Source organism: Crocodylus porosus, unplaced genomic scaffold, assembly GCF_001723895.1.
Source record: "Crocodylus porosus isolate Cpor-Errol unplaced genomic scaffold, CroPor_comp1, whole genome shotgun sequence".
In the NCBI taxonomy this organism is placed as follows: domain Eukaryota; kingdom Metazoa; phylum Chordata; order Crocodylia; family Crocodylidae; genus Crocodylus; species Crocodylus porosus.
In genome coordinates, this window is record NW_017728945.1 from 2747837 (window position 1) to 2764293 (window position 16457).

Consider the following 16457-nt stretch of genomic DNA (forward strand, 5'->3'; position numbering starts at 1 on the left):
ACATCCCCAACCCCGGCCAATTTTTTTTGCAGGCTCCCCAAGAGTTGAAGTGTAATTCAAACCCTGGGTGATGCCCAGGGCTACTTAGGAACTTGCTGTCCGAAATGATTTTCTGACAGAAAACGAAGTTTCTGCAATACTGCAATTTCCGAAGGGGAAAAAAAATCCTCTGTTTTGTTGAACATTTTTGATTTTCTATTTGCAAAAAAATTAAACACTTGTTTAGCATTAGTGTGGCCCAAACTGGATCACTGTTCTGTTGAACTGACCAGAAGTGGCTTATTGACCCGATTCTAAATGAAATGTTAAACTAAATTTTCTTCCCCATTTGTGCACTGTTTGGGGGGCGGGGAGGTTTGCCAGAGGAGAGTGGGGGCAGGGTTGGGAGGGCAACTGCAGTTTGATTCCCCATTCTTTGCTCTGAGTCAAGCTTCCTGGAGGACTACATTTCCCGTCATGCAAATCTTTGTAATGCCTCCTGGTAAGCACAGACTGGTCCATAGGGGGCATCAGGCTCCTGAACTGCAATCCCCAAGATGTATTGACATTTATTAGTGTTAGATGTATTGACATTTATTAGTAAAAGTTTTCAGGATTTCCATTCTGAGAAAAAGTTCACATTATTTTTTTTGCTCCGATGAACCAAATGCTGAAACAGATGGAAATTCTGAATTTTGCTCAGCTCTAGTGACAGCCACAGGTGGGTCAGCCTGAGGCTCTGCAAATGCTCACCACTCAGAGGGGGCTGCAGTCTGTACTATTTACATGGGTCGCAGTAGCTGACTGCCACCCCACAATCTCCTTAGGGCACTGCTGGCCTGGCATTATCTGAGCATTTTGTGTTTTCTGTTAGGAACTGCCTGCATCTCCTTACCTGGCAGGTTCTGGTTCAGGTGTGCAGGCTGTGCCATCTTCTAGGGGATCACAAAGCCATAGACCAGCAGACTGTGAATCTGAAGAGACAGGTTATTGTAGAGTGAATTGCCTCCACATATATGGACCTGCCCCCATAAATGCACACAGCACAGCCTGGAGGGAGTCCCACCTATCAACAACCATGCATCCTCCAGGCTTTGCACCCAAACAATAAAGGAAAACCCCAGTTCCAAGGAGAATACTTTAGCCAGGAATATGACATACCCCTATCGGGTAAAATCCTCCTCCCTTTGAGCTGTCTGTACTCAGACACAAGATTTTGTCCTACTGCAAAGTGGGCCCAATGGAGCACCCAAAGCAGCTGCCAGGAGCTAGAACGATTACATACGGCCCCCTTTGTCTCCCTCACCCTACCTAGATTCGGCAGTGTTTGCACTGGCTTCTGCTCTCGGCATGCCTCAAAGCCAGCACAACACTCCCCCATCCTGGATGTGGCTAAGTGCACCTTTGAGACACATTGCCAGCGGGGTTTTACATCTTCAGGGGTGCCCTTCAGCCCCAAACCCCTCTGCTGTCTGCAGCTTGGCCCCTGAGAGCAGACTGAAACACTCCAAAGGTCATCTCCCTGCCCTGTGGTGTCTCAGCTTTCTCCTCCTCACCTAGGTCTTGCCAGCTCTTAGCAGAGGGGAGTCTGTCAGCTAGAAGAATCGCACCCGTGTCCAGTCACGTGCTCAGAAATGACAGATTCCCCTTTCTTTGGAAGAGGCCAGCCTATATGGTCAAATGCTCGGAAATCCCCCTTACCACTGACAGCAGTAAGTTATAAAAGATAACAACAAGATTTATTATAAAAACAAGAGCAAACATAAATCTGTAACCATACGTTGAGATACAGAGATATAAGAATAAGCACATGAAAGAAAATATCAGAACAATAATCTGATCCTATCCTGCATCTAAAAACCACACAAATGCAGTTCCTACTCAGCTCAACAAGTTAGAAAGCAGCTCCTGCCTCCATCCTTCCCATCAGGGCTTCCTGTGACTTCTCCTGTCAGCCCGTGCCACCCAGCCCACTGGCTCAGGGTCTAAAGGCATTCCCTATATCTGGGAAAAAAGACAAACTTCTGCTCTCGTGGCAAGGTTTAAGTATGGTTCCTTATTTATACATTTGCACGCATTAGCCATTGGATTCTCGGGGACTACCATATATATAACTTCCTGCCCCCCAAGTGTGTATGTGCTTACCAGACCAGAAGATGTTCCTGCTCCAAATATGATCAGGAGAATGCTTGTATCCTTTTAGACCTAAAAAGTTACCAGTCCAATATCCTAAAGATACTACCTCTCACTTAATTTCCCCACTGCGAGACATGTCTTTCCCTGAATAGACCAAAAAGCCACGTGGTAGTCTCACTACAGGCCGCTCCTTTTAAAATTTAAGTTGGTCATTGTCTGGAACCACAGGACTCAAATGCCCCAGGCCCCTTCCACAAAGGTCTATTTGATTAGCTGTTAAGCATACCCATGTCAGATGCTAATTAGCCAAGGAATGTCTAAATTAAATCACTGTCCTACTAAATTGTTTTGACCAAAATAGGAAACATAAAAAGTACATCCACACCAAATACCATAATTCATACAGATATAATGATAAGTACAGCTTGACACCATCTGTATGTACAGATGACACATGCTAGTCAGTAAAACAAACTCAAGAAAATATGCATGACATTCCCCCAAACCCTCAACATAATGGAGGTCTGTGACAGTTCTGCATGTTATTTTACCTAGCAGCTAAGTCCTTTCACCAGTGGCAATGAGGAGACCTCACATAAAACTTGGAAAGGAAAATGTAACATGGAAAAAAAAAGAAGAGCTCCAGCCAGACACCTCCAGATGTTATCTGCAGCATGGACAGAAGCTAATTACACTGGGGCAAGGGCAGTTCCTGGCAATATCTCCCTCTTTTTCATTTGTAGCTTCTAAAGTGTTTTTCAGTGCAGGAAAGTATAATCCTTTCACGTGTGGGGAAACCGAGGCAGAGAAGCAACTTGTCTCAGATTATACAACAGCACAGCTGTGAACAGAGACCAGCCTTTTGATTCTCAGCTAGCACGTGAACCACTGAACCACGCTGTCATAATTAACAAGACCTGCAGCAGAGGCGTTTGCACGTAAGCAGGGCCTGGGATTGTCCATCAGGAGGGTAGTTGGGGATATGGCTCAGACCCTGAAGTGAGCTCACGGCTCTTCCTAGGAAGGTGTTGATCTAAACCCGGTAGTTCCAGCTGCAGGCTAGCTTCCCCGGCAGGAACGAGCTTTTACAATCAAGCTGTTTGTACATTTATGGCAAGTTTTTAAGCCTTCTCTGAAACATCTGAATGCTTTTTGGCCTCATCTCAATTTAGAGGCAAGCGTTATAAATGCCAGCTCTAAATCATTCAAGTTACAAGCCCCTCCCCAAAATCAGGATTTTGCTTTGAAATCTGGAGATTGTAAAACATCGCAATTGCAGCCTTTTTGTTCTCTTGATTCTTGAATTATTAGAGGCACGTTTTCTAACTTTCTTCCAGAAACACAAGGCCTGGCCACTGAGGCCTGGATTCCCCTCTGCCTTGACATCTTGCCTGCAGCTCAAGTGAAAGTTTCACGTCTCCTTGGGAGTCTGATCCAAATCCACCCCTGACTAAACATGTTTCTTTCCTAATCCTCCCTGCAGAGCTCGCTCTCTCTCCTCTTCTGACAATGGGCAGCCTTCACTGATTTTAATCCACCCAGGAAAGTATGTAGCTCTATCTTATTCTTTCAATGAGAAGCCCTCACCCAGCTGGGCTGGTCTGGACCTGGTGGCAGGGCAAGCAGTGGGGGTTAACCCAGCTGCCACTCGCCCCCCTTCCCCTGCCTCAAAACAGGCCTCCATCGCTGGGGATTTGGTGGTGGGCCCTGCCTCCACATTCCTGGCTCCTCTACCAGCCCTGCAGGCCAATTAAAACAGCTCCATGGGCCAGATCCAGCCTGCAGGCCATACTTTTGATGCTCCAACCCTATAGTGATGCAGCTCACTCTGCGGGAGACCTCAAAAAGGAAGAGAAGGGCCCAAACGCCTTTTCGTTCAATAGGCTAGTGCAGGGGTGGCCAACCTGCGGCTCCTGAGCTGCGTGCGGCTCTTCAGAAGTCAATACAAGTCTCCTTGAATCTTTGCACAAGCACCTGACGTGACGTGTTGGCTATGGAAGCTGGTCACCGTGCGCTGGTGCCACACGGTGCAAAGATTCAAAGATATTAACTTCTGAAGAGCCACATATGGCTCCAGAGCCAAGGCTGGCCACCCCTGGAGTGGTTCGGCACTTCCTCGGAGCATGGGAGATCTGGGCTCTAGATCCTCCTTCAACCAAGTCTTATCTAGATTCATCCCAGTTGTTAAATCTCGCTTGCTTGGCAGCCAATGGTGATGAGGCCAGAATGAGAGCATGCAACTGGGAGTGTAACTCTGCCCAATGGGGAAGGCACTGCCCTGGGAGGAACCAAGGGAGATCTAAGTTCCCAGTGCATTCACTTTTAATTTCTTTCCAAAGGTGGCTTGGCATACGCCATGGCAACAGTTGGCTCTTAGTTGCAATAAGATAAAGAGAGGTGAGATTTCCTGAATTCCTGACATGCTCAATGTGCAAAACATAAATGGAGGGGGGCAAGTCTCAGAAAGCGGCAAGGAGCTTCCCCCCACGTGCTATGGCGGTGCTCGGTGCTTTCCATTACCTGGTCCGAGTCTCGACACACTCAGCAGTTCCTGGTTATCTCTCTAACCAGAGGACTGATCACATGCAGCTCTCCGCTCAACCACTGTTGTATGAATCATGCCCGCTAAAATTAGCTCCTTGCAGACAGAGTAATTCCATACTAGGAGCAGAGAGGCAGAGAGAGCACGTGTTACTCCTGCTCACTTCACTGATAGCGTGCGAGGTGCCAGGGATAAGGCATAGTCTCATCCCTACCAGAGGACTGCATTGGAAAGGGGAGGGGACAGACATCAGTGATGTAAAAGGTGTCAAGTCAGGCGTCTGACAAGCTCGGGCTGTAAGAGGACCAAGTATTTTCTTATCTCTTCTCTAGCCGGGCACCAACATGACAAGGACAGGAAAGCACAAGGAGAGGGAGAAAGGAGAAATAGAAAAGCAAATGGCTCACAGAGGGGTGCAGAGGTGAACAAGCCCAGTTCTTCCTTTAATCCTATGACAGCCTGTTAGGAAGTGCCCCGGAAAGACTTGAGATAACTTGGTCAACCTCCTTCCTCATCTAGCAGAATAATGTTGTAGCTATGATGGTCCAGAAAATATGCCAGAGGCACAGATATTGGCGGGGGAGAGGGCAGGGGTGATAAAAGATATTACCTTCCCCCACCAATAAATAAAAATCCTTGTCTCTAGAGTAATCAGGACCATTCTCACAGGGCAAGAATGACATGGGAAGAGTAGCTAAACCCAGAGACAGCTGTAAATAGCAAGATAAAGCCTAGCGATCTGCCTGAATGATGCCCTGCTAATAGTTACCTGAGACCATAACAATCTTAACAGAGCTGGAAGAATAAAGAGTTTTCTCTTCAATGGCTGAACTGGAAAAAAAAAATCAGGGAAGGGAAAAAATCAGGTTTTGGTTGAACTAAAAATTATGTTCTTAAATGTTTTGATGAAATGAAAAAAACCATGTTTCACGTCAACACAAAATAGTTCATTTAATCCACAACAAAATGTTTTGCTCAGTACTGGTTTTCCATTATTTAACTCTTTCAAAACAGTAAAACAGTTTGTAAACGAGCATCTGGAGTCAGGCAGAAGGCAGGGTACGTGTACCCCTTACAGACTAAGTCAGAGATGTATGTATGTATCTCTCTCTCTATATATATGATTTTGTAAACTCAGGCATTATTTTAAAATGCCAATTTTTTCTTTTGAAAACTTGCCCTCAGTTTCCCCCACTCCCTCTAAAACTCCACTATCATCAAAAGGATGGCATCCAGCTCCCCGCGGGAGTGTGAGGCTATCTCATGACCAGCCTGCTTAAGTGACAATCCCCACGCAAGGCTGCTGTGCCAGGACAGACCTCCCGAGCACTCAGCAGGGACTGTACATTGGCCCCATTGGTCTCTCCTCTTTCAGTCTGGTTCTGAGCTCTTGTTCTTATGACCATGCAAACACATCCTGTTTAATATCCCGGTGGTAAATATGACTCACGTGATGTCTGACTGTGCGGCATTTCATCTACTGCGAGTGCTTGTGGCCACCAGCGCTACCCAAGGACTGCTCCCTGGGAAGGCAGGCTGCAGCAGGTCAGCGCTTTGCATTGTGTCAAGCCGTGCTTAGAAGAATCTCAGAAATGAAATCCTGGGGCCAGGGCTGGGGCAGCTCACAGGAGCCTCCTGGCCTGTTGTCAGGCAGCTGCAGGGCGGGGGGCAGGGGTGGATGTGAGGACTGGCCAAGTGAGTTAAGTGTCTCCCCAGGGCAGGGAGGGAGAGGAGCAGACCTGCCTGCCATGCCATCCCCTCCTGCTGACCATTCCTCCCCGAGCAGAGGGGCTGCTGCACAATGGCTTTGCAAGACTGCACGCAAAGGCTTGCCATATCCAGGTTATCTGCAAAGCGAACACCCCCCAGGGTTGCCTTCCAGCATAAGCATTACAGCGCCGATTTTCAAGGAAGTGGACTGCCGGTCATATGAGACTAATCTTTCTCTGTGGGCAGAGGGAACATGTGCTGGAGGCTCTGCTGATCCTGAGCTGATTTTCCCAGCCCTCTATGGGGTTTGTCTGGTTGCAGTTTCCCAAAGACACCAGTCATCATCCCTTATGTTCAGAGCTTAGAGCAAGTAGAAGTCAATCCTATGGAGCACAATCAGCGGCGGAGGCCCTTCCTCCTTACCAAACAGCAGGGCCATAGAGCGTATGCAGGTAAAGGGTAGGGGGAGCAGAAGGGCAGACAGCAAGCATAGCAAAACTCAGCAGACCTTTCAGGAATGAGTCTGAGAATACCATGAAACAAGGGGGGGAAAAATCTATTCATGGAAGTTTTCCAAGACATGACTGCATTAGCTGGGGAGCAGATGCAATTGTTCACATCTGACCTGCTGGAACATCTGCCTGCATCTGCTGGCCTCTTGCACCGGCACTGCAGAAACAATGATACTTACTTTTATGGGAAATAGCTTAAACAAACACATTCCCAGTTTGGGAAGTAAAAAGGGAAGGGAGTCTGCAATTCCCAGAACCAGTGCCAGGTCCAAGCTGCCAGCACTGCAGGTCTAAAGGGCTTGTGATAAGCTCGGGCTCCAAAACAACTCTTATCTGATGTGATCAATCATATCAAGCGGCTCAGCCACTTACAACAGGGGTGAACTTTGTGCCTCAGACCTCTTTTTAGAGTAGGACAAGTTGTCTCTCACAGAATACCAAACACCCCAGTACAACATAAATACCTCCAACATAGTTTCGCAGCCAGCTTTCCACTGGGTCATTTCCCTGCCTATTCCCAGGCACTGCATGAAATAAGCAGGAGTCATAGTCCTGTACCTGGATTTTGATACCTTCAAAATTCACTGGAGCTGGATGTGGAGTTTAGTGTGAAATTCATATCTGGGTATGGATTTCCCAAAGTTTGGGACTGTTCATCTTGGGTTTCTAGTTTCAGCCTTTTGCCAGAAAGAAATGGGTGTGATGTAGCAATGCAGCACAACGGCCGCTGCATCAGTCTCCATATACCTACAGCATCCTAACAGGGAGAGGCAGGAGGCTAGGAACTGTCTGCAGGGAATAGGGAAGGGGCATTAAAAAGGAACTGGAGAAAACACTTAGAAATCCTCCTGCAGGCTACAGTACTGACGACATGGCAGGCAGATGTTCTTAAAGATCTATACAACTGACAGGGGACATCTGCTCTCATAATACTCTGCAACTCATTTGAAATAATAACAACACAGGTTTCCCTCGATTTATGCGGGTTCGATTTATGCGAATTCGCTCCCCCAACCAGGTAAGTCTGTGAGTTTGGGAGGGGGGGAGAAAGTCTGTGAGTTTGGGAGGCAGAGGAGGTGAGGGGAGGAGGAAGAGCTGCGGGGCTGCTGCAGCTGCTCTGGGAGTGGCTGATGCCAGTAGCTTGCAGCTGCTGCACTGCACCGTGCCCTGAACCCCCCGGGGCTTTGCTTTCCCAGAGGTACTGTGCCCTGAACCTCCCACACGGTGCAGGCCAGCACTCCCAGTGCTGCAGCAGGGGCAGGCAGCAGCCTGCAGCCGGATGAGAGCAGGCTGGGGCTGGCGGCAGCACCGGGCTCTTCCCAGTGATCGGGATGGGCTGCAGTGATTGGAGGGGGGCTGCTGCCACCCCAAAATTCACTGTAGCCCCTGGCAACCTACCCTCCCAGCGCTGCTGCCAAGCTCTGGGAAAAGCCTGCAGCGGCTGCCGGCCCCAGCCTGCTCTCGTCTCGCCGCAGGCTCCTGCCTGCCCCTGCTGCAGCCCTGGGAGTGATGGGCACTGCCTGCTTGCAGCCGCCAGCCTGCACTGCGCCAGGGGTTCAGGGCATGGTGCAGCCCAGAGGCTGCAGGCAGCTGGTGTTGGCTGCTCCCACGGCCGCTTCAGCAGGGGCTGTGGTGAGTAGGGAGAAGTGGCATGAGTGGGGCTGCCACCCCCCCTGAGCATCATGAAGGGGCCGGTCCCACCGCTGCTGCAGCCTGGGGAGCGGCAGATGCCGCCTGCTCGCAGCCACTGGGCTGCACCATGCCCCTCTCCCTGCCCCTTCCCTACTCCCAGTCTTGCTACCTCAGGAATGCATCCCTATCTGTTTCATTGTAACCTGGGTTTGCTTTGTGCAAACTCAATTTATGCACTGTTCCCTGGGAATGCATCTACCGCATCAATCAAGGGAAACCTGTAATAAAAGAGAGAGGGTGAGCAGCGTTTTCTCTCCAATAACACAGCTCAGACTCCAGCTGGACACCACTGGCTCAGTGACTGCTTGTGGCAGGGAGTGCCACAGGCGAGGTGTAGAAAATTATTTCCTTTGAGCAGTTTTCAATTTGCTGGCTTGCAGTTTCTTTGGATAGCTCCCAACTCTTATACTACATGACAAACAGAACTGACCTTCTCTGGTCTGTTCACTGCTGTCTACGCCCCTCTTAATCCCCCCCCAACACTCAGCAGTCCTACTTCAGATGGAAGCCGCTCCAGGTTCCTTATTGTTCTTACCGTCTTCCTTATTGTCACTTGCCTTTAAACTGCCACAATTTCTGCTGGAGCCTCTGGGGGGGGGGAGGGTACTGACTGCAGAGTACCCACACCAGAGCACTCCACTCATTCATGCAGCAGCACTCCAGTGACAACTCTAGTGCCACCATCCACTTGGAAACTAGGAACATAAATATAGTTCCAATCATTCCTTCCCAGCTGCATTTCTGTATGTGTGCAGCCAGCGCTGAGCTCTGCTGGCCAATGCTGCCCATTCTCTGAGCTGTGAATGAGGCAGTGGGGTCAGAGTCCTCTGCAGAAGGCTAATGTAATGCAGAACAAGGCTAATGTCTGCGCTAAACCTCTGGTCCTGGGGGTCCATAGACTATGTCTAAGGGATCTGTGAAAGATGATAATGTTCAAAAGTATGTGAATACCCATGCTTACAATGCACAGGGGACCATTCAAAATTTCCAAAGGGGTCCACACCTTCATTTGAAATATTTTAGAGGGTCCACAAATGAAAAAAGGTTGAAAGCCACCATGCTAGATGTATCTACTCTTATGAACAGTAAGCATTTTTATCGGGTAGCGTCAAAAAACCTCAGCCACTTTAGAGACTCATTCATGTGCCTGGGTCGAGGAGGTCAGTGTTACAGATGGACAGACCAAATGGCTGAAACAATGAGTAGTGTTGGTGAGGAAGGATCAAGCACAGGGCAACAAAAATGACACAACCTGTTAGCGTATGACAACTCTGTGCACTGTTCACGGGCTTGCCACACCATCAGCCTTACCAGATGGCAGTCTCCTACAACGCTCACAGAACAGGTGTGTATTGAGACAGCTGAGTAGAGCAATTCTGCCTTTAATCAAAGTGCTGGGCCTTTATTTGGTGACCCCAGTTCTGAAGTGCCCCTAGCCACTGCAGTATGTGAATGCAAGTTGATATCCAATGGGACTGACTATGTAAACTGGGTACAGTAGTGCCCACACCTCAGCTCATCCACTGATATAGTAGTGCCCACACCTCAGCTCATCCACCGATATAGTAGTGCCCACACCTCAGCTCATCCACCGATACAAATGGATGGTGTGCACATGGAGTGCTAACTGTTTTCTTCTGCCTTTGACACTGGGCCAGGGCAGCGGTGTTACTGCTGCTAATCAGAACTATCATCTCTCATGCCTAAAGCATGAGCCAGGAGAGCTGCCTGCAGAAAATATTTCAGGCGCCTTCAGTGGGCATATGCTGCACAACTGTCAAGCAGGAGGCTAACATCAGGGGCGGGTTTGCTTTTCCGAACAGTGGCCATTTCAGAGTCATATCTGCTTGGAAGAGGCAGCAGAGGATCTTTGTACCAACTCACACTGATGGCATAACATTTTCCCCTAGACATGCTTGCAATCTACTGCCCTGTCTGAAGCCCTATAATTACATGCTTAATAACAGACACTAAACAACAACCAAATGGGGCCTGCCACTTCCTTGAGCATTCAGTCACATTCACATAGAGCTGTTCAGTTAAAGCCTTGTTTGCAGGCTGCATCTGCCTGGAGAATGAACGATACATAATGGTCCCAGGAGGGAAGACTTGTAAACAAGCAAGATTACAGGCATTCATTCACAAGGCAGATTACAGTTTACTGGCAGTCACATTAAGCAGCCTGCTAGGGCTGCACAGCACCAAGGTCTCTTCCAAGCTATGCTTTAGTTCTTGAAGCCCTTTACACCACTAGTTCGTTCCCAAGAGCTCTGCAAAAACCCCAGCAAGACTTAACAGCATCAGTGTGGCACACAGCTAAAGGTGGGCTGGACTCCACCAGCCTGCTCAAGTGCACAAGTGCATCCATCGTGGAGCGGACTGGCTATTACTTCAGGTTCTTACAAACATACAAGGCACTAAAGCCCTTGCTGGTCTCTCACTGTACAGACAGCAACACCTCACAACACGTTCCTCCTTTGAATGGCAAAGTCACCAGTACTCTGCAAGGGTACGGCCCCCTGCGCTCCATGCCCAGAAGGGATCCTCATTCCTGCATGGAAGAGGGAGGGTTGCTGCTCTGTGGTGTCTCTCCTCTTATTCTTCAGGCCTGGACCCAACAGAGAAGCTTTCAAGGGACTAATGGTCTCCGTGTGGGGGTGGGAAGTGAAAGAGAAGATTAAAGTGAGGGCTGGCAAAGTGCTTTGCCTCCTAACACAGGTGGAGGTGCCACAAACTTCTCTGTAGGATATCCCCACTGGAGGAGGATTATAACAACAGGCATTTTCCCAACCCATAGGATGCAAAGCTATTTTCTGTGAACTACAGCTTGGGGTGCTGTGGCAGCCGGTGCCAATTCACCGAGTAGCAGATGCTGCTACACCTGTAGTTGGCATTGGCTCTAATGACAAACTTCTTCCAGGTGCAATCCCCTATGAGCTCCTGCCTCTAGAAGGAAAGGCCACCACCCTCTAGACCATGGTTTGGCAAGCCCATGAGGAGATTGGGTTCATCCCACAGTGGCATGCAGCAGCAGGGGTGCGGGGAGTGGAAGGGTTGGACAGGAAATTGGTGGCACAAAAAAAGTAAAACAGCAGCCCGCAGGAAAGAACAGGGAGGGCCGCGGCGCTGTGGAAGGGACTGGTGCTCTGGGGCAGTGGCTGGGTCTCAAGCAGCAGCCCACCATTCATAAAAGATTGCCAACCACTATATTCTAGACAATGCACCTGTATTAGTGCTCTCAGTCATCGGCACTGCACCGCCCAGGTATCCAAAGCTCTCATGAGGTCCAGTGAGACTGCCCATGACCTGGATCAGACTCTCCCAGCTGACAAAGCTAGAGGACATGCCCACTGGACAAGGAGCACTACAGTTGTCACCTAAAAAGGATGGGGCATTGCAGCACAGCAGCTCCAACTTCTTCCCACAGGTTGTGTTTGGGATCGCTCTACTCCTGCCAAACATATCACCCAGATTTTTCTATTGTAAATTCCATGATGTTATCCACTCCATTTTCTGTTCTCTGAGAGGCCAATCCAGAGCCACCAAAGACAACAGGAGTCTTTTTATGAAACTTCAGCAAGAGGTGGATAAGACCCTGCACAACATCTCACCAATGTTCATCCTCCTGCCAGGTCAAGTGTTGACCACAACTCTGTGACCCCAAGTACAGCTACACAATGCAGCACTGTATGCTTAACAAATTAATTACCTTGGATACAGTGCCATACCAACATGGCTCTTCTGTTCTGGTACCTGAGCTTCATTGTGCCCTCTAGACACAAATGGTTGTGCCCTGGTGAGATTTAGAGGGTTCTGCTGGACCTGCATCGTTAGCATTTCTGGTTTTAAGTGTGATCCACGTCAAGGCCCTTTGCCAAGCTATTGAGCCACAGGGGTAAATATTACTGTTATGAGTTGGGTTAGAGCCCACTGAAACTGGAAGGCATGAAAGCTGAACTTCCATTCAGGATAAATGGAGGAGCAGGAAATGTCCCTTTTTTTGTGTACTGCTTAACAACAAAGGCTGCTTTCTAAAACATGGGCCTACAAGGCAAGCCTGAGTCATGTGGGCCAAGGCGGTTTTTGGGCACTAACTAGTGGAGCTGTGCATTTAATTCTTCCACTTAAAAGTCAACATCCAGGTTTATTATTCACTGCGTAGCTTCCTCTGACTTGGAATAAAATCAAGGCTATTCCTGCAGGGCAGCATCTGAAGAGGGCAGCACTTCCTTTGATGTTCCGCAGTTTGGAAACCTTCCAGTTTGTTCTTCGTTTCTCCTATGTGTAATGGGTGACTACAGTCCCTGTGGAAGAACAGATGCAGTTTGCAGCAGTCCATGTTTTGGCATGGAGGCTGAGCTCTTCTGAACTCTTTACTTGATTGTCTTCCTACCCCTCTGCCATTTGTCTTGGGGCAACAGTCCTGAGGCTTTGAGAGTTTCTTGGTGCTAACAGAAGGGGTTTCCAAACTTAACATGGCATGTTGGGAGGTTTTGGAGATGTTCATACATATGCAATTCTGGATTCATTTATCACATGGTTGTATTCTCAAATTGTTGCTTTTTCAGAGAAATGAGGGAACGTGCACGGAGACAGGGAGACAGATGGTCAACAGTGACTACAGCCCTTTTATGACGATTCCCACAGATGTATTCAATTCCTAGCTACATATTTCCTAAGTGCTGTCTGCCCATACTGGCAGGCATAATTCAGCAGCTGAGATGCTTACAGCCCAGGTCATTGTTAGCCTGTGGATTACACCATTCCTCTTTTATCTTCGCAGGGACTCGTAGATTCATAGATGCTAGGGTCGGAAGGGACCTCAACAGATCATCCAGCCTGACCCCTGCCTAGGCTGGGGTCAGATGAGCCCAGCCAGATGCCTATCCAGCCTTCTCTTAAAGACCCCCGAGGTAGGGGAGAGCACCACTTCCCTTGGATGCCCATTCCAAATTTTGGCCACCCTTACTGTGAAGAAGTTTTTTCCTGATATCTAGCCTAAATCTGCTCTCTGTCAGTTTGTGACCATTGTTCCTTGTTACCCCAAGAGATGCCCTGGTGAACAGAGCATCTCCAGTCCCTTGCTGCATCCCCATAATGAATTTGTAGGCAGTCATAAGATCACCTCTCACCCTTCTCTTGCGGAGGCTGAAGAGGTCCAGGTACCTCAGTCTCTCCTCGTAGGGCTTGTCCTGTAAACCCCTGACAATACGAATCACCCTCCTCTGGACTCTCTCATAGAATCACAGAAGTCGGGTCGGAAGGGACCTTGTAGATCTTCAAGCCCGACCCCCAGCCTGGGCGGGAGAAATAGACTGGACTCAAATGGGTCCAGCCAGGTAGTCATCAAGCCTCTTCTTAAAGATCCCCAGGGTAGGAGCCAGCACCAATTCCCTAGTCATAGTCTACCAACATCCCTCTCACCACTTCCCTCTCAAGTCTACCAACATCCTTCTTGAAGTACAGTGCCCAAAACTGGATGCAGTACTCCAACTGCAGTCTAACCAATGCCGAATAGAGGGGAAGCATCACCTCCTTAGATCCTTTTGTCATGCATCTGCTGATGCATGATAAAGCACAGTTAGCTTTGCTGATGATTTCATCACACTGACTCATGTTCATCTTGAAGTCCACTATGACTCCAAGATCCCTTTCCGCTTCTGTGCTGCTGAGAGGGACACTTCCCAGCTAGTAGGTGTGCTGGATATTTGTGAAGATCCAGGGACCTTCATCAGTGGCACATACATCTATGATCCACAATCTTTTCAAAAAATTCAGGAAGTCCTCATATCTAAGTACAGCACCAAAAAGACAACAGAACTTATGACAACATGATTTATACAATGTAATTTGAGGTGAAAGAATTAGGATTATTTAGTTTGTAGAAGACAAGACTTAGGGGGGACCTGATAACAGCCTTCAAATACTGAAGGATGGTTATATGGAGGATGGAGATAAACTATTCTTTGTGGCCACATGACACAGAACAAGGAGCAAAGGTTTCAAAACTAAACTGAAGAAGACTTAGATTGGATGTTAAGAACTCTCTCACAAGGGCATGGTTAAGCATCTGGAGTACTGTGTCCAGTTTTCAGTCCTCTGCTACAGAAAGGATGTGGATAAAATGTAGAGTCCAGCAGAGGGCAAAAACAACGGTTATGGGGCTGGGGGACATGACTTATGAGGAGGGGCTGCAGGAACTGGGCTTATTTAGTCCAAAGCAGAAAAGACTGAGAGGGGATTGAACAGCAACCTTCAACTCCCTGAAGGGTGGTTACAGGGGAGATGAAACTTGACTGTTCTCAGTGGTGAGAAATGACCACGGAACAATGGTCTCAAGTTGCAGCAAGGGACATTTACATTAGATATTAAGAAACACGCTTTCACCAGGAGGGTTGTAAAGCACTAGAACAGGTTAACCAGAGAGGCTGTGGAATCTCCATCCGTGGAGGTTTTTTAGACCAGGCTAGACAAAGGTTTGGTTAGGATGGTCTAGTTGGGGGTGGACCTACTTTGAGCATGGGGTTGGACTAGATGTGACCTCCCGAGGTCCCTGCCAACCCTCATTTTCTATGATTCTATGATTAAGCATTGGAACAGGCTACCCAGACAGGCTGTGAAATCTCCATCACTTTTTGAGAGCAGGTTAGACAGACACTTAACTCAGATGATTTAATTAGGGATGATCCTGTCTTTAGCAGGGAGTTGGACTAGATAACCCACCTGGGGTCTCCTCCAACCTTACTATTCTATGATGCTATGAGTCAGGCACTTCTTCACATGGGGTTCCTGATGTGGAAGGCAGACAGCTATATTTCAAGATCCAGTTGGAATCAACAATTTATAGTAGTTTGATATTTTTAGACCTTCTGTGAGTATGCATCCCATTTGGGTAAAAGTACTGGCTTAGGAGGTGAGCGTGAGATGATCTATGCCTGTGGTTGGCAATACAAGTGCACTGATACATTGGTCCAACATCAGATCAGAATCAATATAAAGCAAATTGTCTGTATTGGAAATCAGCCTAATATGGCTGATAAATGGCCTGTGCATGTGCACAGCTACAGTGCAGCACATAGGCGGCAAAGAGCACCACTGGGCAGCTTGAAAAGCTGCGTGCAGCTGGTAAGTCTGGTGTAGGGGAGGAGGGAGGGAGGGAAGTAAGTCTGGAGGGGAGAGAGAGTAGGGAGCCCTGGGGTGAGGGAGGAGGGTAATCCACAGGCTAACCAGGTATCAAGGCCCCTGCAGTGAGGGAGGAGTGGGGCTGGGGCTGGGGCACGGGCTAAGGCAAGCGCTGCCCAGTTGGGGCGGGGCGCGGGACAGAGCTGCGGCTCGTCCAGGGGGCGTGGGGAGGGAGGGGGAAGCTCCCACCACTGCTCCTGCTGCTTATCTGGGAGGGCCTGGGGGGGTGGGGGCAAGTGCCCCCCAGTCTGCATGGGGTGGGCTAGGGCTGGGGCTGTACCAAGCTCTACCTGGCAGGGTGGGGTTGCATGCAGGGTGGGCACCAGCAGTGCTGGGAGGGAGGTTGGGGGTGTTATGGTGAATTTTGGGGCAGCTGCAGCCCCCACCACACCTCCCCCCAGTGCCACCACTACCCACCCCAAATGCAGCTTTGTGCCACCAGAAAGAGCCTGCTCTGCCCAGCCCCGTGCAGATCCAGGGGCACATGTCCCCCCATGCCCTCCCAGATGAGCAGCGGGAGCAGTGACAGGAGCCGCCAGATGAGCAGTGCACAGTGGTGGGAGCCACCCTCCCCTCCCCCCACAGCCCTGGATGAGTCACAGCTCCGTCCTGCACCCTGCCCCAGCTGAGCAGTGTTTGCCCCCGCCCCACTTCTCCATCACTGCAGGGCCTTGATCTGCCACCCACGTCCCTTCCCTCCCCCC

At 49.2% G+C, this 16457-nt stretch overlaps 1 protein-coding gene across 4 annotated transcripts in view; it reads right to left on the bottom strand.

The window, feature by feature from the left end:
* KANK3 (KN motif and ankyrin repeat domains 3) overlaps nt 1-16457 on the bottom strand; it is a 43391-nt gene that overhangs the window by 19725 nt on the left and 7209 nt on the right. For 3 of the 4 annotated variants that reach the window (XM_019550632.1, XM_019550633.1, XM_019550630.1), the window contains exon 2: nt 875-953. In XM_019550632.1, the coding sequence (XP_019406177.1) occupies nt 875-911 (37 nt within the window). In that variant the 5' untranslated portion in view covers nt 912-953. Of the gene's footprint in view, nt 1-874; nt 954-6107; nt 6190-16457 lie in introns of those variants that run through there. The other variant, XM_019550631.1, reaches the window with a different exon arrangement.